The sequence below is a fragment of the Aspergillus tanneri genome (genome assembly GCF_003426965.1).
Source record: "Aspergillus tanneri strain NIH1004 chromosome Unknown AapTan_1_pilon_pilon_pilon, whole genome shotgun sequence".
Classification (NCBI taxonomy): Eukaryota; Fungi; Ascomycota; class Eurotiomycetes; order Eurotiales; family Aspergillaceae; genus Aspergillus; species Aspergillus tanneri.
Window position 1 is genome coordinate 5,509,665 of NW_022984628.1, and position 23,958 is coordinate 5,533,622.

The window sequence follows — 23,958 nt, forward strand, 5'->3', positions numbered from 1 at the left end:
ATCACACGGCCGGTTAGGTAGGGGACTGAACGAGGTAGTATAACACCATGAGCCGTAGGGACAGTCGAGTATGGGAAGGGGGCCCCAGGGCCGCCATCGAAGGCGGCCCTGGGGAGGGCTTAGGAAGTTCTCTTGAGTCTTGCGAAGGAGTGTATTGCCTAAGCTTCTTCTTGAAGTCCTCTCTGGTCTGCTACCTTAAGTAGCAGACCGCTATTTAACCTAGTGTCTACCGATGGCTTACAGCGCACTGCCGTAGGATCCCACATCGTACGATATGGGATCGTATGATCTTCGGAGTGCCTACGTGTTGTAGCCATATTCGTAAGGCACTATCGTCTTAGTCATCCCCCGGGATGACAGGAGGATACTGGGCTTCTGCTGCTCCTCTCTCCTCTCTCCTGCTCTGAGCAGGTTACAGGTCCTGTGAATACACAGGTCATGTCAGTTTCGGGGCACCCGGCCGCTTGAACAAGGACGGATCACCTGTAACCTGCTGGGGTTTTTTTTTTTAACTATCTAAATATCCGCATCGCGTCTTGAGCATAACACTCTTAAGGCACATAAAAAATCAAAAATAGACCACCAAGCTCTTTCTTTGGTGAATAAGTTTGGCAATTTCAATGTTGAATAATAATTGCTCGACAGGGGAAGAAAACATAGCATTCTTCTCCAACCATCATTAAAGGTCCACTCTCCACTAAGCGCACCCCAACTCCTTCTTCAGGGTTAATCATGTCATTTTTGATCCAGGTCATGTGGTTCCAGTAGTCTGCCTGTGTGCCGTCGCCATCGACTGTCGCATTCGCCAAAAATTTAGCATTTCCCTGTGGAGGAGGTTTATAAACATCTGGGCACTGTTTACAGGGGAAATCGCTACGATCAGCTGCAAGTGGGGAGTTGTTAAAAGAGTATTTGCTGTAGGGAATAGGATTTAACATTAAAATATAAGCATCAATCAGTGCAATTGCCAAAGTGGTAGTGGCTACGAGACCTTTATTTTATTTAGGTACATCTTGTGATAGAGGTTGGCTTATAAAGGGCAATATATCTCTCTCTATTAATACGTAATGTATGGTCAGTTGAGAAATGTTAAAGTCCAGTTCAAGGGCTCTGATACCAAAATGGTCTAGATATTTAAAGATTGAATATTTGAATTAGGTAAGATAAAATATTGGCTTTACTAAGGTAAGCTTTTACCAAGGGAGCAGCTGCCTTTGCTATATAACACGACAATCGCACTAAATAGATCCCCTGGAGTTGATTAGAGGAGGAAGAATGCTCTCCATAATTCTTAACATACATGATAGTAAGTCTATGGGCCGTAATTATTGAGAGGGGCGCAAGCAAACCTAGAGCTGATTCCAGTGGTCTTCCCTTATTCTGGAATACCTACGAAGAAGAACCTGACCAAGACTTGCCATTTCTTCGACTTGACCTCCTTCACACTCATCAAGAGCGTCAATAAAGAACATTAAACTTTGTTTATCAAGGCTGATTATTGCGCTCCGCAGCAAGTCCTTGAGTACCCTTGCTTGTCACTCAGGATGTTCGCTCGAATTCACAATAGTCTCGTGCATTTTACTTTCCTCGTCCTTGCGTTCTAGGGAGTCGAATATTTCAAGGCTCGGCGGCATGTTCATGAGCTGAAAAAGCAAGGAGCGATACAACCCAGTAGTTGACCGCTCCAGAACATCGCCTCGGGCGTTGAAGAAGAATGGAATGACTGCATTTGCTTTGTCTTTTGTTGCCTGAGTATAGGAAAAATGCATTAGGGTCGACTTCCTAGCACCAGGCTTTCTTATTATCCATAAAAATCCAGGATGTTCAATGGCCTTTTCCGAATCAAGCCAGTGTAGATAGTCGGAGTTTGTTGACAACCACTGGCATGTTTTCGCATAGGTCGCTTTAATTCCTGAGCGGTGGACATCAATTTGTTCAAACTTTAAAGACTCCATGAGTTGTCTTTGGTGGTCTAGATACGGCTCTCAGCAAGATAAGATCTATACCAGAGCTGGATAACACCAACCAGTCTTATCTGAACTTTGGGTCTCTGTAGCCTCAATGGCCGGTATGACGGAAAGAAGTTCTTTAGCATACGCCGCTGCTGTGGCCGCTGCATACTCTTGTCAGTGCTCGTTTTATGGGAATCTGAATAAACGCAAACTCCGCGTATGACAAGACTCGGAAAGCTGTCCTATTAAACAAACTCCCCACAGTGTCCCAGTTAGTAAATGTTTGAATCGACAATCGACAATCGACAACCATTGGAATATACAGCCTGTCCTGAAAAAGCTCTCACGAGCACCACATTAAATAGCCCGAATAAGACAGTACAGCGGTATTTTTTTCCTATTTTGGCCTGTGAATATGTTGCTGTTGTCGTTTTGTTATCCTTCCTTTCTTGGTTAATATATTTTTTTTCTTTTTCAATACACAATGCCTTGCAAGAATTTCTATAGGCACATACAAACCTTCCCTACTCAATCATACGCCATCAACAGCTTCAATCCAACCAAAAGTGCCTACTACGACGACAGTCGCAACAACCCAGACGGCTCCCCATAACGACACACCATTGATATCAGCTCTATCGATAGTTCTCGCGACCTGCACAATGTGTCTAATGCGAGTTGTACAAAATATATTTAGTATCAATAGAATATCTTTGACCATGCGTGAACAAATTCAACCCGCTTGCAACATATCAATCAGGAAAGACAACGCAATTTTAGAACTTGATCGGAAGAGTATTAAAAAATAAACAGGAAAGATGTATAGACTGGTCCAAGCAACAGAGAGGAGAAGAATCCGATTACCGAAGCTCTACATCAGCCGAAAAAGTAAGCTCACGTTAGAATTCAATCGAGACATCCACCAGCCCGGATGGAAGATATTGAAGATGGCAACGCAAAGAACCATCATAGCCCCGTCAAGGGCAATAAAATACCGTTCCATGGTAATCAGATATCCGGACCATCCCTCGGACAGTTCGATGGTTCGGTAGATGCTACGAACGTAGATACAGAGTACGGAGAATACTATGGCGCCGAATAGGGGGTAGATGGATACACTGGTGGAGGGTAGGAGTCGATGCAGAATCACGCGACGTACAAAGTCCGCAGCGCAGGCAACAAAGACGGTAATGGAGAACATCTGGAAGACGATACCGGCGACCATGATGTGGGTGCCTGGGGCGGTGTCGCCGCCGACTTTGTCCGCTTCAGAGGAAGCCATTCCACCGCCGATGGCTTGGATGACTAGAGAGATGACGTCGCAGGTGCAGAAGATCCAGAGATAAAGGTTCGGGCTTAGGATGGAGGATTCGCGGCCTAGGACCTGGATAAAGCGGCCGAGAAGGAGGTAGATCCCCGCTGTGAAAAAGGTCGGGGCTATGGAAGTCTCTTAGCATGCGAAACTTGGGGTTGACAACTAGCACTCTCGCTGCTGTTGGCTCACCGATGATCAGGGTCGAAATCTGCATCAGAAACGCAGTCATGTTGTAGGGGCATTGGGTAGACCATGTACGTCCCGCCCAGCCTAGAATCTCCGCTGCAGGGCCAAGTCAACTTCCGCTCATCGAAAATGCGTTTCGGTTGAAGGATCCATACTCAGACATCCGATGCTAAACACAGCACACCAGTAATTCCTTTTCCAGGCGAGCTGCACTGTATGGACGATCATCGAGAGCCCGAACAGGACCAAGAATACAATGCCTGCGACCAGCGACGGCTGATATCCGTAAGGGGTTTCTACACCGGGAATAAGGGCATGGCAGCCTTTGTTCAGCTCCAACCGCTGTTCCTCCGTCAATCCGTTCGGCATGTCGATAAGAAGCACAGGAGTCACAGTTTGCTGGGTGAAATCTGGACTGCAAAATAGTGTGAAAGCCGAAGTGGAGAGACCATGATAGATTTTTATGAATGAAAAGAATAAGCTGCTCCACAAGGGAAATAAACTCTTGGATAAGCCGACCTACTAATTAGTCTAGTTCAGTGGGACAAAAATGTGTTCGCCCCTCCAACCTGACCAGGTATCAGGTCACGCTGAGGGGCAAAGGTCGTGTGGGCGACTAAACCTAATTTAGCAATCATCACTGCTAGTATCGTCAATAACTCGGAAATTATTGTTTCTCATGTATGATCATGCCAGAGGTTGATATCCTGTCTCTAGCGAAGTGGAGTTCATTTACAGATAGGGTACCGGTAATGACAGTAGCCAAGAGTCTAGTGCCTTATTTCTGTCAATATATACTAGTGCCGTAGAAGGCTTAAATACAGTAAATATCACTGGTCTCACACAAACTAGTCTCCTTCTTTCAATTCCCACTACCAACAAGTTGAATGTCGGTCAGCTGAATAAGTGTATGAGCTAGTATCACCGATCATATAAGAATATGGATCTGCATTGAAGAATGAAGTCTCTAAGGTCTCTATCTATCTGAATCTATCTGGGAGAGCTGGATAAAAAGGTGAAAAACAAAGGAATAAAGTCGGACCGAGCGGATGCTGAATAATGAGTAGTATTGGCCCCACTTTGGTCGACAGGAAGCTTCTATGTCTCACCGCCTGGCAGATCTGGGTAAACTGTCAACTGTCATCTTCCTGTTCCTTGGCAGCCGACCCGAAAACCTGTCAGAATAAACTAGTCCAGATTGGGACATCATGTGAATATATATACCCAATACTCCTCATAAGGGTTTGGGTACACAATCCTTCTGAATACAACCACTTCAGACCCCAAATAATCAAACAAAACCGTAAATGTTGTTTGGCCTGCCTCCTGAATTATTACTGTTGATATATCAGAATGTTAGCTACCTGTATTCGCAGACATCATAGTATACTGATATGCCATAATAGCTAGAGAACTGCGATTTGTGGGCATTATTTAATACCTCAAAGGGTGTACGGCACAATGCTGCCAGGACTCTTTTTTAACTAGTTGAAATCGATCTTGCGCCAGGCAACTTTCCCGAGTCCCTGAACGAAAGGCCCCTACCAGCAACAAGAATTTTCCAACTCTTAGGCGAGTGGCTGCTACTTGTTCAAGAGATCCGCATATTTTACTACCGAGCTGTGGAGCCCTGCATGCTAAACTTGCTGAGTCGATTCCCTAATATATAGTAGTGCAGGTAAGGCTTTTAGGATTACCTCTTCACTATTATACTGCGTATTAATGCCAACAAACCATTAGTCTCGATACTAAGAGAAGTGATAAGAGCACACATAGTTTAAGGCGGCAGCTTAGTAAACAGCCAGCCCTTTAAGAATGGTTTCTAACACTATTCCTTGTTCCTGGCCACTTCTCCCATCATTCCAGTCGCTGCGGGCGCTTGAAATAGAATATTTATTAAGTGGTACTCTAGTGGTGCCCGCCGTACCAGCTCTCTTGAATTTTAATATTCATTTCAATTTCAGCTTGTACTGAGATAAGGTAAATGCGTGGGACTGGGACTGCACTGTTCTTATGGCCTTTTCAATGCTACCAAGAACTTCCAGACTGGCTATTTCTCACCTGCAGCTTGGTAACTTGATTTTCCATGGGAAACCACAATCTCTAAAGATCTTGGAAGTAATACAGTTAGAGGGTGAGTTGAGCAACGAGTTGAGCGACATTCTCCGTGCAATTAGAGTAGGGCTGGAACAAATTATCGTGAATAACTCGTGGGCTACGTGCCGAGCCCTAAATATCAAGCTATTTCCATTAAAAAGATCCATCTGTATAAGTCGACCGGATTCTTCCCTTTTCTTCTTACGAACAAACTCTCTGCCTTGGAAGAAATTACCTGGGAACGTCCCTTCCGGGGAGAGCGTCCCTTGTTTAAGGAACTCAATGCCATTCGCAGTAGTTTTCCAAATAATAAAAATAATTAGGCAAGCATTATACAACTAACTAATAGTAATAGATCTCTGACTCTATTCTTGGATTTGGCGAGACGGTATCTGATCGACTATTTCGAGTCCTTCTGGAACTTATAGGCTACCCCTATAGGCCACTCAGAGAAACCTAAATAACAGCCAGTTAGCTAAGGCTTTTGTAAATATAAGGTCAACAGGTTACAGTAGCTATGGAAATGAACATGTTCTATACCGGACAAGGCTACAGTGCATAGCCTAGTCCAATTCACTCTATCCTATCTCCTTTCACACGCAGATCAAGTGTCTAATACCCATGTCATTTCAGACTAATTTTGGCTTCCGGGTGAACTTAGACAGTTTCTCTAGAGGCGAAACTGCATTCTGTTGAGAGTGGCTCACATTACAGTACATACAGTATACTGTAAGCCAAATACCCTCTTTACTTTTCACACTTGTGCTCTACGTTCCCTCCCGGCCCTTTAGTTTTTTTTTTTTTTTTTTTTTTTTTTTTTTTTTTTTGAATGTTCAAAATGCTAAAGGAATGGATAATTGAGTACGTGATATGCCGGTAAAATGAAAACCATCTGTCCTTCAATCCCTAATAGAGGGCCTTCAAAGTCAGTGCACTAGGGCAGGTTACCACAATTAATCAACAACCTAGTGCCAGAATTTGCAGGGCAGATAAGACTTCATCAGGCTGCCGGCAGTAGCTGCACTAATAATCCGTAGATAGACAAGTCAAAATGGGCGCCCCATTTCTGATATGATTTTTAATTAAAGGAACGAATAATATTCAGCCTTGCACTTTCCAATTCTTGCTAGGCCTTGCCGTATGTCCGGGATCCATGAATCCTTGGGTGCTTTCCAATTTGCTGCGACTTCAAAATCGGCCAATCCATTACGAGGATACAAGCTAAAGTTCTATTCTTGTAGATCTCCTAATGTAGAGTTCCCTTCGCTGTCATCGCTTGAGATTAGACGGATTGCAATGTCTCCCAGCATAATTTTGTGGCATCCGGTATTTTCATGCGATATCACCAGAAATACCAAAAATCAAATTGTTCCACTCCATGTTCTCAGCGTCGATTATTTCGCCTTCCGATGGGTAAACAGAGGTCGAAAAGCCCGTATCCGAGAATGATTCAGGCCCGTGAGCCAATACTGACCCAGTGAATATGTTCAATAGAGCTGGGAATGAATTAACTCTGTCAACGTATTGAACTCAATGGTAAAATACACACTGACTGTCTGTTGAAACCGGCTGACTGGTCGTGACTAGGAGTATGTGCTGATGATTTTCAACATCTTCTCCGTAGTGCTCGACCACAAACAAGACCTCAAAACATTTAGAGCCCATGGGCAGCTCTATAGCAGGGATAGAAGCTCCAATAGCCATTTGATAAGAGGAGAGGAACGTGTTACGCCTTGATGCAAAACCGGTGCAAATATTCATACTCTTCAACTCTCTCCAAATCCCTAATCACGGGATATGCTAAAACTTCATTTGTAAAGATACTCCAAAAGCCACAGTACAGGCTGGTGTATTGAATGGTAATCAGGTTTTTAATGTCAGCATATTTTACATGGCCTGTAAACCTGCATACATGTGCATCCTTCTGCCACGTGGATATATCTCATGAACCCACCAAAGATCGTTCCAGTGATCACGTCAATTATCCTCCACAGCACAAATGGCTCCTAATCTAGCACTATCCAAACTAGAGTTCATCAAGTTATAATCTTGAGCAATGAGCTTACCCCATCCCAAATTACAAGAGCTGCTGGCTGCAACCCAAGCACTATTACTCGGCATGTCACCAATATAAATATATTTAGTAGTGTGAAAGTGCCTCCAAATAACGGAGGACGTCCACAGAGTCTCATACCCACTATGATCAAAGCACTCTGTGACCATCTTCTTGAAAAACCTCACTTATACCTTGATGAGATGACTATTTTTCTATATGATGAGTTTAAAGTGGAAGTACCACCAAGCAACATAAGCCATACACTCAAGCGTGAGCATTGGTCTAAAAATAAGGCCAAATATCAAGCAAGGGAGCGAAATGCATATTTACGTGATGCATACTTTATTTTATTTCGGACTTCAGTATCACCTTGTTTATGTGGATGAGTCTGGGTGTGACAAGAGGATAGGATTTAGAAGAACAAGCTGGTATCCACTTGGTAGTGTGCCTATTTAAACGGCCAAGTTTCATCGTAATCAGCGTGGGACATAGTAAAGAGCTGACCACAGGCCAACACCCTCACGCGTTCCAAGAGACATAATAGTAACTCTTTAGGTGTTATTTTGGAAGTAGGAGCAAACGAGGTGAGAGGAGAACATACAAGTTATCCCACCGGCTGAAGGATCAGTCGTGAAATGTGGGGAATTGCGTCTTGTCAGGTCTACAGCCTTTCAAGCGGTTGGATTCCAATATATACCATCAAGACACCCGGAGTCAATCCCATGGACCACCGCCGCTCGGTGATCGACCAAGCAACCAGCCTGCACCCTTGAACCATCGTGGGCTCGTGTTGGTATGGGTGCGTCACCTAACATTACAGTGCGCTACTATATAAGGCGCTCAGGAATGGGGATCAGATATAGTGGTCTTTTGGTCAAGTGGAATAGTTAAGATCCTGAGCTTGGCTATAACAACAGACTACAAACAAACAAGCTTAGTGCAAGGTTATGCCCGAATTGGGGGGTTTAGCTACTATAATATTATTAAATAAACCTCTTTTATTTTTCTAAAAAAGGTTTGTGTTGGAAGACTTGTTTACTTAGTATTAACAGGACTTTAACATGGTTATCGCCCAGGAGAGGAGCCCGTCGAAGGACGATGTCCGGTTAACGGCTGTAGCTAAATAATAAAATAATAAAATCCACAAATAACAGAGCCAATTTCTTTTTCTCCGTACATAGGGACTCCAGTACTTATTAAATATGCATTATAATATCCCAGCTTAACACTGTAAGAGACATAAGGATGTTAGTAACTAATACTAACTCGACATCTAACGGATGCTGAATAGTTTACTCCGCATTTGAGAATTCTCCAAAGGATTCTATCAAAGGATGTGTTCGGAGAATACGGCCTAGCAAATACGAAACACTGTGGAAAACAAGCGATGCGAAGGAAACAGGTTTATTGGCATCATCCCCGGCATCGACTTCCGGTAGTCAGTGCATCAATCTGTGGAACACGACGACGGGCTGAGATACAGCAACTTCTTTCTTTTTTTCCCTCCTCTTCTATTCCCACGCTAACAGTGTGATAGAGCTTCCATAAAACTCTTGAACTGGTCGACAAAGTCAGCAGCTGTGCCAATGGAGCCTCTATTAACCAAAATAGGAATAACAATAATCAAACCCAGAACTTATTTCATCAGGCAAAGCTCTCCCTACAAGCATATGACGACGCAACCTTTTCATCTCCTCCCTGGTACACGGACACAAGCGGCCATGGACAAAGATTTCTCTCCCTGCTCAAGTCTGTTGTTTTTGCCATTAAAGTCTCCGGCACAACACCGTTCTCAACCCACTCCACTACTGTATCTAAATCATCAGTAGGAGCAGGCCCACTCCCGCTATAACAGGAATAAATCCCCACTCCCGGAGCCTCAAAGTGTCGATAAAAGTCTCTCACCGCAGTATCCAGCGCTTCAACGCGTCGATAGTATTGTCGAGTTCCCTTTGGCGGGATCCCAGCATCAATAAGCCCATGCCAAGAGATCATTTTCCCTCCTGCGTTCTTGAAAGCAGATAGATCGGGGTCATCTGTTGCTATTATTGATGAATATTTCTGGTTGGATCGATAGAAGATATTATCAAGGTCTACATGGCTCAAATTTGTGAGGTCTCTGGATGGATTTTGCTCGACGAAGAGGTTAATCCAATCTAAAGCCATGGCAGACGGGACACCTGTGCAGTCGGACGCTGAAGCACTGCAAGATGTATTGGCCACCCCTGAGAGATTAGTGCCGGGCTCAAAACCATGCCAGAGGAAAGAGCCGTTAACAGATCTGGGACCCTCCCATATCTTCTGAACGATGGTAGTATCTTCCTCAGTAATTTCAATTGGCACACCATTGCAGTTCACAGATTGGCCGACCAGAGATGCAGGGTCGAATTGGCATAGATCAGCAGCGCCAATGACCCCGTCAACCACACCGTCGAGATCATCACACGCATCAACAGCTGCAGTGGTAATTGTATCCATGACACACTGCGGAGGGAACCTGCTCAGCTGGTTCATGACGAATTGCGGCCAGAACAACCCGACAGTAAAACTTGGCCAGTTGATGGCTGGGGCAGCAGCTACGATCCCATCAAACGCATCGGGGTATCGCTGAGCGAGCATTAGCCCCTGTCTCCCACCGGTGCCACATCCGTTCCAGTATGAGTGGTGAGCGGGTTGGCCGTAGAAGCTGTGTGTGACCTGCTTGCCTACAACTGATGCGTCGTTTAATGCCACTGAAGCGAAATCCTGTAAGAGATAGAGGTTCACTTCGTTCAAGGCATTGAGTGACCACGATTTAGAACTCCGAGATTCATGGAACCACGACTCCGCATTTGTATTGTTGACCCTATGGCCGCCATCAGTTGCCACGACAGAATAATTAGCCGCCACTGCTGCTGCAAGAATTGAATCAATGGGTCTCGTGGCATAGCGCCCTCCTCCTGAGCCTTGGAGCCGTCCATTCCAATTCTGCAAGGGAAGCCAGATGGTGACATGGATCGTGTCGTTCCAGCCCGGATGGGTGTAAGAGATGGTCACATTGCAGAAGTCAATTGAGAAATTATCACCAACATAGTTTGTTACTGGTGCTGCAGAGAGACTGAGGATTTCAGCTTCTGGCAAAGTCGGGGATGATATGACAGATGATGAGCAATTTCCGTTCTGAGTGTAATGGCCTGAGCCGCCCGACAATAGGGCTGTGGTATAGGCAGAGAATGAGATCAGTCCCAGAATATAAAATAACATCGCGATATATCTTATGGAGGTGAATACCGAGTGCGCAAATAAAGTACTTGTCATGGTAGTCGCAGACCCCTCAATTTATAGAAAATTGGGCATTCCAGAATAGAGTTAAGGTTTAGCTTTCGGGACATTTTAACTTTAAGGACCCTTCCAGTCATCAACATCGGACCAATATTTGGATGAAACTGGGGATTGGCCTCTGTTTCATTTCCCTGAAACGAACGAAGTGAGAGAAAGGGTCCCCTCCTCCAACACACCGTGTTCCTCGAACTGGCTAGATTCGCTCCTCCCGGTGTGATGTATCCCTTGGCATGCGCTAGCATTCCCTCTTTTATGATTATTGGTTCTTCCCGTCTCATCTTGTCCTCATCCATGTACTGTATTCAGTGGGCTATGCTACGACGATCAAGTTTGGTTTACAAGGGGCCAGGGTATGATTTTCGAACGAGTGGGTCATGTCGTACTCAGGCGGGCCAGGCACAGAAGAGACTTTCTGGACTTCGGATAAATTTTGCGAACATTGTCTACTGGCCAAGTTGTCTGCTCAGAGAATAAACCGTTTGGTCTTTGGGTAGGCTTTGGCTATGACAAGTTCGGCAATCGCATTTCCATATCAATCCTAACAACATCCATTTCTTTAGAGGAGCACTTCGGCTTCAATGTACTCCTCGCTCAGAACAAGCTTGGCAAGAATTAATAAAGTCCAGATGAATAATCCGAAATTCGAATTTTTCGAAACAATTTCTTGGCATTATGATCAATGCGTGTATGGAATCAAAGAGGATTTAATTTAACTAACCACCCCTCGAGTTTCGCCTCCGAAATATTACTCCTTTGCCAGCGTTTTAGACATTATATTCTCTCAATATTTTCAGCTGGTAGTTGTGCCTTTCCAATGAGATTGTACGACGTGCCCCTGAAAAAACTCGCTCAGTTTCATTGCTCATTGCTGGAATTGACAGGACGTCAATTGCCAAGTGTGATGGTTTGGTTGTCTGTGCTCTAGTAGAGAGAAAACCACTTGACCATATAAAAAGTTACAAGACAGAGAGATCTGCAAGATCTAGTCGAAGAAAGTGCAGTTGTCCATGACAGTTCGATACACTCTCCCGGAGGATTGAAATGGATTTACTGGCTTTTTCCTTGCTCGGTCCAGCAATGTACACCTTACCGCCATGTTGAAAGAGAATTTTGGTGAGCTCATATCCTATCCGTGAGTAGCCTCCTGTCACGATAAAGACCTAGCATTTATTAAATTATATTGCACTGTCATGTACGCCGTGTGCGTGCCCTACCCTGCCAGACTGATCACTCAGATTCTGTCCCGTTAGTGTTGGTGCTGGTATCCACAGCGACTGTGCTAGAAAGCTTGAGGCCATATCACGCGAGATGATATTATAGTGGGATATTGGACGAATGACACTAAGGTCCGGCAATGGAAAACCCAGGAATCCTGTACTTATACTCTAGGGTGATACATAGATCGAAGACCGACACAAGGACGGGCATACCGCTCATAATAGTACTATGACAGTACGATACCAGACTACTGCAATACAGAATACCATTGCCAGATGATTCCTGATCTACTACATAGATGTGCAAGTTACGCCAACATCCAAGCTTCTTTACATGGACATAGAGTCTTGCCCGGCGAAATTTATATATCGTACATCGGTATATAAGTCTTAACGTGCTAGCTGCTAGCTAAATGACAGCCCTCAACTGGTTTAATACGATGGTAGGTGGATCTGAACTACAGCTGCATTATTAGCCATATTAGGTGTACTGCACGTCTAAATGAGAGTAATAATACGTCATGAGACCGGGGATGCAAAACTGGGTAGTAGACCAGTTATTTGCACCTATTAACTATGACGTTGTGAGTTGTGTTAAATCGGCAGAATATCTGATTTGCTGCCTCACAATTAGTTAATGTAAACTACCTGGGCCCCTATCTTTGATATTTCTTCAAAGCTGCCTCTTTCGCCGCTCACTTCATCTCCTGCGCGCATGACCTCCAGCGACTAGGCCATGCACCCTGTTCCTGGCACTCCTAACAAGCACCAGCATCAGAATACTTGGCTCTCTTCCTCTCACCTTGGCGGAAGCCTGGCATTTGTGAAATTACAGTATCTTTTCCATGGAATTATTTCCTTCCGTTTACACTGCTCAAGGTTACGCTTTTTGATGGATTGATAAGTGACTAAGTACAACACTCTCTATTACATTACTCATTAACGTGCAAAACTGACCTTTACACACGATGACTACTCGGCCGCATAGACCTGTGCTACATTAGCACAATTATCAGACCATGTAGTTATTTCACGAGAATGTCTATGGAGAGTTGTTTCAGGAGCTTGAAATTCTGTCCTGCTTATCGTCCAGACTAAATTTAAGAAGGGGGAGAACTTACTTCGACCGGAGTATATAACAGTAGTAGTATTCATACGCTGACCCTCACCTTCGACAATATGTAGGACCCTACTATCGCTATCTCTCTATACCTATGTACCGTGATCCATTAATTAACGACGACTTTGGAGCCTCGTCAAAGCCTGTGGAGATCTAAGTGCCGGGTGCTCTGTTCTGCCGCCCTTGTAGCGCGAGGCTTGAAACCTCTAAGATGCCTCTGCAAAGTCTGGTACTACACCTAAGGTACTGCTGCATTGCATGGTATATTGCAATTTACCGTCCTTACCTTTCAGTCTTCCTCCCAGCATATCTGAAATATTATTAAGGGTACTTCCAATTTCCCTCCGTAGCTCCTATCACTGACGCTTTAATCTTGGGCAGTCGACTAGGACATAAACCACTGCTTTTTTATTCCCTCATTCGAATCTATTATCTTCCCGGAAGCGGTGTCGCTTGCCTCTGTTGCTAGCTATACGTGGGGGTCTAGAGTTGCGTGAGCAGGTAAGCTTGGATCTGTGGGAGCGAGCTGTATATTTTCCGGGTGTGGATTAAAGGCAGACTTATATTAACCTCACCGAAATTGCAGGTCCTTTATTCTTGCTCCCATTTTTTTCAAGTCCTGCTGCGAATAAATCCCTTCTCCCGCGAAAGAAGATATTAAAATGGTTGTGATTTAACTAGGCCAACTTCTCCCTTGGCTAGGCGGTCCGCTGTATTATTTCCGAGGTCATCCCAATGTCCTGGGACCCACTGGAGACGCAAGGGCATCTCACGCGCCTTCAGATTGTAAGATGACCTGGATGATTCATTGTCCAGACTTGTTCCAGGAGTTTGCTATTTCCTACATTTGTCAATGGTTGAACCCAATGTATTACTCAGGCATGACCTTCGCTCCTACATAGGGCGCTAGATGCGACTGATCGAAGATCAGGCCGGCTGCTCTCGGAGTGATGCAGGACGTTGGAATGTAGGAGATAAGACCACACTGTTCAACCGTGTCACTGGCTTTGTTGAAATGCCCTGCATGGAAGAGATTAGAGCACTGGGTAAGCAGCCTGATGGGCCAGCATTGTTGGCAGCCATCTCCGAATTTTTGTTGGTACAAAGTGAAGACAAATTGGTTCGTGCTGTGACCAGGACAGCTGAGACGGTCTGACGAGTCAAGGACAGGTAGCCTTGTTTAGATGACGTCTCAACGAGATAACAAAGTGGTTCGCGAAGTCGAGTCAACAGTAGCTTCAACTAGACAACGGGACTTCAGTCAACGAGGCAACAAGATACTCCACGAAGCTAAGGCGCCCTTGACCTATTCGGCGGAACAGCGACTCATTGAGAACAATCTTAGGAAGAAAGCTGCTTATTATTATTAACTAACTGAGGAGATAGGCACGTCTTATACTGCGCGCGTTTGATCTAAATCACCCCTTACAAGCGCGTAACCCCACTACAATACCTATACTACTACTATCACTACTACTAATAACAGAGATAATACTTATAGCAATGAAATTAACGATGTAATTTCGTCATTTTTAGGCTCTCTCAAAACGAATCGCAAATCCATACACCACCTCCCCAATGTTCGGGTTATCATATAAGGGAAAGTGTTTCATGAGAACCTGCTTCCAACCCTTAGGAACGCCAAACTCCTCCAGCGTGGAAATATGATTGAAATTGGTACACAGTTCTCCGTTACGCTTCTTCATATTTTCAATGTATGTGTCACTGAGATCCTCATGGATCGCAGTCACCGACTTCCTGGCAACCATGAACATGCGAGCCAAACACGCGGTCAAGTGAACGGGGTCCAGGAATTGAAATGCCGCGAAACAAACCACATGGTCGAAATCAGTCATGCGCTAGTTGTCAATTAGTGACCAAGCTATGGATGAAAACGTATGTTCAGGAAATTGGGGAACTTGCCATTATGAATTCGTCCATCGGCCCTATCAAGAGTGGCTTCTCGTAGTGATCCTGGATGTATGAGGATCGGGTCATCCCAGCGGAGACATCGATGCCGGAGATTTTTGCGGAGACGCCATGCTCGTGCAGGATAGCTCCAAATTCACCGTTTCCACACGCGAGATCCAGGACCGTGCCGGAGAAATCGTAGTCTCGGCTCAGGTCTTCCTGCATCCGACTTAGCCCGGTGTTGGCCCGAGCAGCATGATAGCGAGGGGCAAAGCCGTCATAAACCCCTGCTAGGTGTTGGTTCCGATCGTGGTCCTGACCCGAGCGCATTTGTTTACTAGTGACCAGCATGTCAAAGAATGCCATATGTCCGCCGGGAAACTCCTCTTCGATCACCACATCCTCGTATGTGGTATACTTTTCTCCGTAAAATGCGCGAGGAGTGCAAAGGCGACCCTCCATGTATATCTCAGCCTCTGCTTTTAGCGAAGTCTCTACACGCACAAAACCACTGCCAGATGCTTTCAACACATCCAACGCAATTGACTTCAGGATGGACTGCAGGGAGGCTTCCGTGACCCAATTGAAGTCCGCCGATGCTTCATGTAAACCTTTTCGATCGAGACTCACGGAGGTGGTGCACTGGGCTGGAGTAAAAACCATAGTTTCTAGGCCCATTTCCATGGCAAGACAAACCCACTGCTTGCCCTTGAGAAGTTCGGGGTCCAATCCATGAGTCTTTGTCAGGATTCGGACGGTACGACTTTCTTCCCTCGCGTCGGTGGTGTGAGTGAAGCACGAGCTGTTGAGAAGTATGATATCTTTCGCCTCGAGATATCTCGTGATCGCTGCCACTCTCGAAACATCATCCCCCGACTCTGCCACCTACTCATAGCTGATCAGTGAGATTTTCGTTCTCCGGGGTTTGCTGTGCGAACCATATAATTCAGAAACATGTCATATCCATCTTTGCAGATTTCATCGATCTCTACTTCCGCACTGTATTTGCTGATGTAACAGGTTTTGAACTGATGACGAGTTTGAGGTATGTAGCGACTGAGATCGACTGCACTTGGTCCCTGTTCAGGCGGAGAAAGTCAGTCTGTGTCTAGAAGAAAATACAGTAAAGGAATGGTAGTAGCCGGCATCACTTGCCTCCTCCACATCTCCGCGTAAAACCAGGAGGCAGATTTTCATGATGTAGAGCAAGTTCGGTGACAGTGCAGAACTGGCGGTGGATCGAACCTCTGAAGAACGCTGTGAAAGGTGAACACTCAACACTCGCGGTGATACCGCCAGAACGAAAGGTAGATAAATGGGATGATAGGGAAGGACTTAAAGATAAGTTATAGTGTAAGCGAGAGACATTTTGCTGCATATGCACGGCGGCCCAATAGGCAAGGCATCCGATCCATGCCTGCATTTATTGTTTGTCCTGCGTTTCTTCCACTTCACATGCAAATTGGTGGCAAACTCTACAACACATAAAAGGCTTGCTCTCAACATTCTCCCGGAAATTCCTTTGATTATTGGATTTACGTCTTACCGTTGGCCTGAACTACCCAAAATGAGCCGATTTGCCAGCGAGATAGTACGCCACGCATTCTACAATACAGGCAGCCCCGATGCGGACAGTCTCTCACTCAGCAAGGCCATGACAACGGTCTTGTTGATAGGGGTTACGGTGGGTAGCCAGTGTCAATTCCGATAAAGGCATAATTCAAGCTAACTGATCTGGCCAGTACTGCATGCTCGTCGGCATCTACCGGCTCACGCTCCATCCGCTCGCAAAGTATCCCGGACCGAAACTGGCAGCAGTGACACGTCTGTGGCACTCGTACCACCTATGCACGGGAGACATCGTTTCAGCCCTTTCGCAGGCACACGAAACATACGGACCAGTGTTGCGGATTGCTCCAGACGAGGTGCTCTTCACCTCCAGTCGTGCATGGGATGACATTTACGGCGCGCGCCCCGGGAAGCCCGAGATGGACAAGGACACCCCCCTCTACAAGGGCCCGACTGCGCCTCATTCAATCGTGACGGTAGACGGTGACCTTCATCGCTTTTACCGCCGTCTGCTCGCCAAGGGCTTCTCGGATGCTGCGCTGAGAGAGCAGGAGCCAGTGATTCAACGAAACATCAATCTATTGGTAGAGAAGCTGCAAGTGGAAGTAGCGGCAGGTAAGACACCTGAAATGACGGCTTGGTTTAACGTAAGTCTCCGAAACTCACTGAACAAAGAAGCCCGCAGCTGACCGAGTGAATTGCCCTAGTACGCGACATTTGACCTGATCGGGGAGCTTGCATTCGGCGAGACCTACGGTTGCCTCGAGAACTCGCACTACCACCCCTGGGTGGAAATGATTCTCGAGGTGATGAAACTCCGCGCCATGACGCACGCCGTAGGGTACTATCCATGGATATTCCACATCCTGATGTGGTTCGTCCCCAAGTCCCTGCGCGACAAATTCGTAACCCACCGGAAGTACACCCATGACAAAGTGCAGCGTCGAATGGACCGAAAGATCCACTACAAGGACCTGACAACCAATCTGTTCGATCCACAGAATGGGCTCGAGCGATACGAGATTGACGGGAATTGCTCCACCCTCATCATCGCCGGCAGCGAAACGACGGCCACGGCTCTCAGTGCAACACTATACTTCCTGACACAGAACGTAAACGCCAAGCGCAAAGTGATCAGCGAAATTCGAAGCACCTTCAACAGCGTTGGAGACATCAACTCGATCAGCGTGAATCAGCTGAAGTATCTGAACGCGTGCATGAACGAGGCGCTCCGGATCTTCCCTCCCGGTCCCGCGGTCTTTCCGCGCCGTGTCCCTCGGGGTGGCGATTTTATCGACGGACATTGGATCCCTGGTGGCACACAAGTCGGCATCGCGCACTTCTGCATCAATCGCTGCAGCCGGAACTTTGTCGATCCACACAGTTTCATCCCTGAACGATGGCTCGGGGATCCCACGTACCAGACCGACGATCGCCACGCCGTGCAGGCGTTCAGCTACGGTCCTCGAAACTGCATTGCTCATAACCTCGCCCGATTGGAGATGCGTCTGGTCCTGGCTCGGCTGATCTGGGAGTTTGATTGGGAACTCGCTCCTGGATCGGAAAAGTGGGAAGAGGCGTTAGTCTTCAATGTCTGGAGTACGAAGCCGTTGAAGATCAAATTTACTTCAGTGACACGCTGAAGTCGGGGAGAGAGGTTGATGGTCAAGACGGTCTTACCGTTTGTTTAGCCAGTCTTTCATCACTAGTAAAATAGCATCGCCTCTGCGTTGTGTCTCCGGTGTCTCCTGTATCAGAATATCATAGCTGTTCTTAAGATTACTTCCCGATCTACAAAGGGCCCCTGAAATGGAATCACCTCAAGCATGGCCCTTTCTTTCTTAATTATTGATTTTCGCAGTTCTCTACTTCTTAATCTTCCTGCTTATATCTAATTGGCTTCCGATAGGGTATATCCCGAGTGCAAAACGTTGAAAGGGAGACATATAGTATCTTTGCAAGGCAAGTGGATTGAAGGGCATCTACCACGCACTCCCCGATTCCTGATAGTTCGAACTGCAGACTGCTAGCATGGACGAGGGCTGGCTCAGGTCCAACATGAGCAGACCGTCACGAACCTCACAGCTCGTGGGCCCTCATACGCAATGTAACACTGTTGATTACATGAGAGGGGCGACCATCAAAATTATCAGGCCGGAATCCATGTATGCAGATGCAATGTGATGTACGTGGCCGGCTGAATCCGACCTCACCAGGCAACGATCCATATCCTTGCATTTCAGCTACGGAGTAGCTCAGGTGCAATGCGACGTATGTATGCATCGTATGATCGGGTCCGATATATGCAAGCTAGTAAAGGTGCAGAAGCCCCCTGCTAGACTAATGAAAACGGCACGATGGAAGAGACTGAAGGCAACTGAGAGCACGTGAATGTAACATATCTCAAGCACCTTAACCTTAATAGTGCGTTTGCATGATCCTATCGACACGCACAGGTCACATCTGGCCATAAACTCCTAGCCAAGCCGCTAGCTATATGCACGTCGTATATTATCGTAGATCTAGAACTGTATTTTTTTACGTAATCCAAATACGATCTGCTGCAGCCAAGAAAGTGGGAATCTCCATGTACAGTATCTCCATCCACTGGGCTGTGATCAACACTCCATTTTTCAGCTCGAAGTAGTTTTCAATATGGATGAGAGAAGACGGGCAATGCGCTACGGCATGCGGTCTCAAAGCATTGGCGTAAGAGATGCTCACGGTGAAACTCCAGTGGCAAAGGCTCTTTCTGCAAATGTGATCCGAAGAGCTAGTGACTAGCCGTGGAGACCGGCGCTGCCCTGGGTTCCCAAGACGCCAAAGCCTTGCGGGCCGGGGATCTCAATCAAGCAAAGTCCAAAGTCGGCCAGGAACAATTTCGGGAGTCAGAAGCTTCAAACTCAAGATGGCGCGCAAACATTGAGTGGTCGTCTGTTGCTTTTAAACCGGCAGTGTTTGCGCATTGGGCTGTATTCTGGCCTGTTCAACTTTTTTTTTTTCTCCCAATCTCAAGATGGCAGCCAGAATTGCGAGCTTCCTTGGTCTTTCCAGCGTCGTCTGTCTCAGTCTGGCAAATGCGATTGTCGCCCGCGACACCATCTCCCGCGATGTGATCATTCTTGGCGGTGGCAGCTCGGGGACATATGCCGCGATTCGTCTCAAGGATCAAGGCAAGACCGTCGCCGTTGTTGAACGCAACGACTATCTGGGCGGTCACGGCGAAACCTACTACACTGAAGACAATACGCCTCTTAACTTTGGTGTGGAAGGATTCTTCAACACGACCGTGACTCGCAACTATCTCGAGCGGCTTCAAGTGCCCTATGGGCGCCGCAACCCTGCTCCCGCGCACGAGGACTACCTAAACCTCAACACGGGGCAAAGGACAGAATACCCGGCAGGCCAGCTCCAGGACAGGGAAGCATTCGCGAAATGGGTCGATGCCATCTCTCAGTTTGGCTTCCTGGACGACGGTGTCTATCGAATCCCAGAACCGGTGCCAGAGGATCTCATCAGTCCTTTCGCGGACTTCGTAAAGAAGTACCATCTCGAGGATGCCGTGTATGCCATCTTCTCTCACACTTCCGGCGATGTCTTGGACATGATCACCCTCTACGTCATCCAATATATCGGGGTCCCCCACGCCGCCGCCTTGAACGAGGGCTACGTCCGTCCCATCGAAGGTATCGCTGCTCTGTACAAGAGCGCCGGCAAAGAACTCGGCAGCGACGTCCTCTTGGAAACGACTCCCGAGTCCATTCAGCGCTCTGAGGATGGCGTCGAAGTCACCGTGCGCAGTGCCGACGGGACTACAACGCTCCTTAAGGGCAAGCAACTGCTAGTCACCATTCCGCCCCTCTTAGACAATCTGCACGGCTTCCCGCTAAGCGAACAAGAATCCCACATCTTCTCCAAATGGCAGTATCACCAATACTGGGCCGCGCTCATCAACGACACCGGTCTCCCCAACGACGTGAACCTGGTCAACGTTGACACGGAGCGCCCGTATGGTGTCCCCGAGGAACCATTCATCTGGCGCCTGGATACCCACTGGGCTCCTGGCTACCACAACATCAAGCTAGTCGGTGGGTCCGAGTTCGGAGAGGCCGAGGCGAAGGCATACATGTATGAGAAGCTCGAGCGTCTCCATGCCGAGGGAACATACTCTACGCACAAGCCTGAGATCGTCAAGTTTGCAAGCCACACCCCTGTTACCATGTTCGTTTCGGCGGAGGAAATCCGCGGAGGGTTCTATCGGCAGCTGTATGAGCTCCAGGGGCAGAACAGCACATTCTGGACGGGCGCTACTTGGGCGTCGGATTACTCGACCTTGCTTTGGGGGTATACGGATGAGGTTCTCGAGCAGATGGCTTCTTCCTAGTCCTTACCCTGGGTATCTGCCTACCTCCTGATTACGTACAGTTCTACGATGGCGGTTGCACCTTGATTGTTGTTTAGGAAGGTCTCGCACAATTGCAGTATCTAGAGCAAGTGAATACATACTATTTATTTCGTCCTGCGGTTTTTTTGGAAGCACTCTTTGTTTTACAGATTGGGCGAGTAAAGTACACGAATAATTGCATTAGTTTTGGAAGTTCGCAAATATAGCTTGTAGATCCCTTGGCGATAAGTAGCGCTGAAAGTTGACCCTTGTCGTCTTTTATGGACAGCGTGGCAACAAGGGCCTACCGGTGCTTATACGGACAAGAAATAGAAATTAGCGACAGAGAGCAAAATCAAGATTTTAATGAAAGTTTAAGAAAGAACAGATTGCTTGGTTTTTCTTATTTCTACCTAACCATAATCTCGTTGGATTTTTAATGCCTCTATGCAGGGTAAGGACATAATTCGCAGCTACGAGTAACCGAAACAAAATTATATAACGCATTTAATGGGTCCACATAAATGGATCCACGTAAACTGCTCTTAATAATTACGTCCCTCATGGCACATGCTTCCCTCCTGCAGCACTGAAGGCCTCGAAAGTATGGAGGTAGACACTCATGTACGGTTTCTTTCCCTTATAGGAGAATGAGATCCACGCTTGTAGATGATTTGCGGTGCCCAGGTCCACATCCGGACTGCGGATGGAGATCAGTATCATTCATTCATTAATTCACGGATACAAAGACTTACTAGTACGCGGCCAGATCCGATGGATAGCTTTTAGCCAAGCCTCCCCACCCTCTGCGCTCAAAGAAGGTAGCCAGTCCCTCCGCGATGGCTTTGTCGTTCCTCCCAAATGCAGGGAAATAGATCTGTGGCTCGGGAAGCGGGCTTTTCGGGGACAATGTGAAATTGATGATGAAGGGAAGCTGCTCCTGTGGTGAGGTACCAGGCTCGTAAAAGCAGTCTGGCAGTGGACACAGACCCTCCGTGACGGGCAATAGCTGCCACAGCTCCCTGAGCGCCTGCAGTCCATCCAGTGTCTCTGGATCGTTCCGTCGCCCGTTCAAAGTCCAGATCCCTTCGATGGAGGCCAGGTCCAGCTGGCGTTCCATACAGTAGACTTTGATCCGCGACTCGGATGGGTTGACCAAATCACACGAGAGAAAGTGGCCGATGAGGGTTGGAGCCCGCTCAGCTATAAACTCCTCAAGGATTGCCAGTGGCGTGGCGACTTTACCCTCCTTGTCAGCGGCCTTGATTGCGTCAAACATGAGCTTTTCTTTCGGCGTCCCGGTCGCGATCGACTTCATCCGGGGGTAGATGTAGGTTTTCAAGACAATATCCCCGGATGGTTCCAGATCGGCCGCCAGTTTGTTCTGAGTCTTGAAGACGGGGATTGGAAGATTTCCATCGTGGAGACGTTGAGCCTCCTCGTCGGAAATGACCAGTGCGTTGGTAAAATGATCAAACCACTCCAGGTCAAGCCGCGGAACCATGGCCTTTAGGTCCTTGAGAACAGGCCTGATGGCCTGGGTGTTGAATGGGTCCTCCTGCGTTCCCGTTAGGGGACCGAGGGGCTCGAAGGCGAACCGCAACAACGATTTAGAGTAATTGAAGCTCAGCTCGAAGGGGAGTCCGAAGCGCGTCAGATGGCTTTTCCAGTGCATGGGCTGGCCCTTTTCGGGATACGGACCCAACGCCGGGATGATGACCTCGCGGTGGATGCAGAGGAACTTGTACTGTGCGTGAACGTCGTAGTTGGCTCCGGCCATCATGGCGGCAAACATCGGGGCCGTGCTATACCACCATTTTGCGTGGTTCCTGTTAGAGAGGTTCAGGGCTTGATTGAGCACGTGGAAGGGCTTTGGCAGCTGTGTTGCTGGTTTCCTGGAGATTTCCATCTTTCAGAACTCTGGTTACTGGCTTCTAGTATGGGTTCGGAGACAAAGATAAGGGGAGCTCAAAGGAATACTACCCTGGTTGTTCTGGTCAGGTCATAGCAAGATATTCATCACCTTCTTGGGGCCATCGCCCTCACTGTGCGTTTGTGATAGCGGCCGCATGACGCAAGCAATACGAGCCCTGATGCATGCGGTGCCACGTCTGTCACGTAACCGAGGAGCAACCTGGAAGTTTTGCGCAGGGGTCAGTTAGTTAGATGTAACTGTGTTTCTTGAAGACCCAATCTGATATGCATTGAAAACTGATGGCTGGCTGAGGTCCACATTCTATCCTCTGCAAGGGTTCAAGGACGAGAGCAATTGAGTGCACCATAGTTTTGTTGTGGGGCGGTCCATTTGACCCACTGAGACAAATTAAGTAGACGTATGAATGGCAGAAGCACAACGCGCAGCATGCAATCTATTGCAATATTGCAAGGAGCATGTGATAATTCTAGACCAAGTTTTCTCGTACATGCCAAGCAGTAAGTCCCTGATCGGCGTGATCTATCCTAGCCGCCAGGTGGCCATCTACACGATGTAGCATCCCGAAATGGCCGATGCCCCGACTGGAAGAGACTAATTGGGAGATTGGTCTGATACGCCGATCGAAGGAGCTGAATAGAGAACAAGTTTCCTGTGGCGACCAGGAAATCGCTACCGCTTGTTTGAGCTGAAATAGTGGGAACAAGAAAAATTTACCACAAGGGACATTGAGCGCCACGCACCCAAGACTGTTATGGTTAGTAGACTCAGAGTACACAATGGATCGGCTTGTCAAGCGCAGTGGAGTAACAATTGCTGTTCAATGGGGCTGAATTCCGTAATGATAGGGATAAGGCTCGAAGGTTACATGTATATACATCACTTACTCTTGCTGTA

The 23,958-nt window shown here is 47.1% G+C and overlaps 7 protein-coding genes across 7 annotated transcripts; 2 read left to right on the forward strand and 5 right to left on the reverse strand.

Annotated features, from left to right (window-relative positions):
• Window positions 1–1,535: 1,535 nt before the first annotated feature.
• On the reverse strand, window positions 1,536–3,822 carry ATNIH1004_003787 (RTA1 domain-containing protein; the record flags this gene model as incomplete). The annotated part of the gene is made up of 5 exons (XM_033568460.1): window positions 1,536–1,972; window positions 2,027–2,120; window positions 2,851–3,389; window positions 3,457–3,549; window positions 3,609–3,822. 5 exons carry the CDS (start codon window positions 3,820–3,822, stop codon window positions 1,536–1,538), a joined length of 1,377 nt encoding a protein of 458 aa, XP_033430455.1.
• Window positions 3,823–9,250: 5,428 nt separating this feature from the next.
• On the reverse strand, window positions 9,251–10,849 carry ATNIH1004_003788 (uncharacterized protein; the record flags this gene model as incomplete). Its single annotated transcript, XM_033568461.1, has 1 exon — window positions 9,251–10,849. The coding sequence occupies one exon, from the start codon at window positions 10,847–10,849 to the stop codon at window positions 9,251–9,253; it is 1,599 nt and encodes a 532-aa protein (XP_033430456.1).
• A 3,947-nt stretch (window positions 10,850–14,796) lies between these two features.
• ATNIH1004_003789 (uncharacterized protein) lies at window positions 14,797–15,120 on the reverse strand (the record flags this gene model as incomplete). Its single annotated transcript, XM_033568462.1, has 1 exon — window positions 14,797–15,120. The coding sequence occupies one exon, from the start codon at window positions 15,118–15,120 to the stop codon at window positions 14,797–14,799; it is 324 nt and encodes a 107-aa protein (XP_033430457.1).
• Window positions 15,121–15,166: 46 nt separating this feature from the next.
• On the reverse strand, window positions 15,167–16,372 carry ATNIH1004_003790 (uncharacterized protein; the record flags this gene model as incomplete). The annotated part of the gene is made up of 3 exons (XM_033568463.1): window positions 15,167–16,060; window positions 16,114–16,254; window positions 16,298–16,372. 3 exons carry the CDS (start codon window positions 16,370–16,372, stop codon window positions 15,167–15,169), a joined length of 1,110 nt encoding a protein of 369 aa, XP_033430458.1.
• A 370-nt stretch (window positions 16,373–16,742) lies between these two features.
• Window positions 16,743–18,387, forward strand: ATNIH1004_003791 (cytochrome P450; the record flags this gene model as incomplete). Its single annotated transcript, XM_033568464.1, has 3 exons — window positions 16,743–16,859; window positions 16,918–17,391; window positions 17,452–18,387. The coding sequence occupies 3 exons, from the start codon at window positions 16,743–16,745 to the stop codon at window positions 18,385–18,387; spliced, it is 1,527 nt and encodes a 508-aa protein (XP_033430459.1).
• Window positions 18,388–19,760: 1,373 nt separating this feature from the next.
• On the forward strand, window positions 19,761–21,128 carry ATNIH1004_003792 (uncharacterized protein; the record flags this gene model as incomplete). Its single annotated transcript, XM_033568465.1, has 1 exon — window positions 19,761–21,128. The coding sequence occupies one exon, from the start codon at window positions 19,761–19,763 to the stop codon at window positions 21,126–21,128; it is 1,368 nt and encodes a 455-aa protein (XP_033430460.1).
• A 561-nt stretch (window positions 21,129–21,689) lies between these two features.
• On the reverse strand, window positions 21,690–23,037 carry ATNIH1004_003793 (aromatic prenyltransferase (DMATS family); the record flags this gene model as incomplete). Its single annotated transcript, XM_033568466.1, has 2 exons — window positions 21,690–21,828; window positions 21,884–23,037. 2 exons carry the CDS (start codon window positions 23,035–23,037, stop codon window positions 21,690–21,692), a joined length of 1,293 nt encoding a protein of 430 aa, XP_033430461.1.
• Window positions 23,038–23,958: the final 921 nt, after the last annotated feature.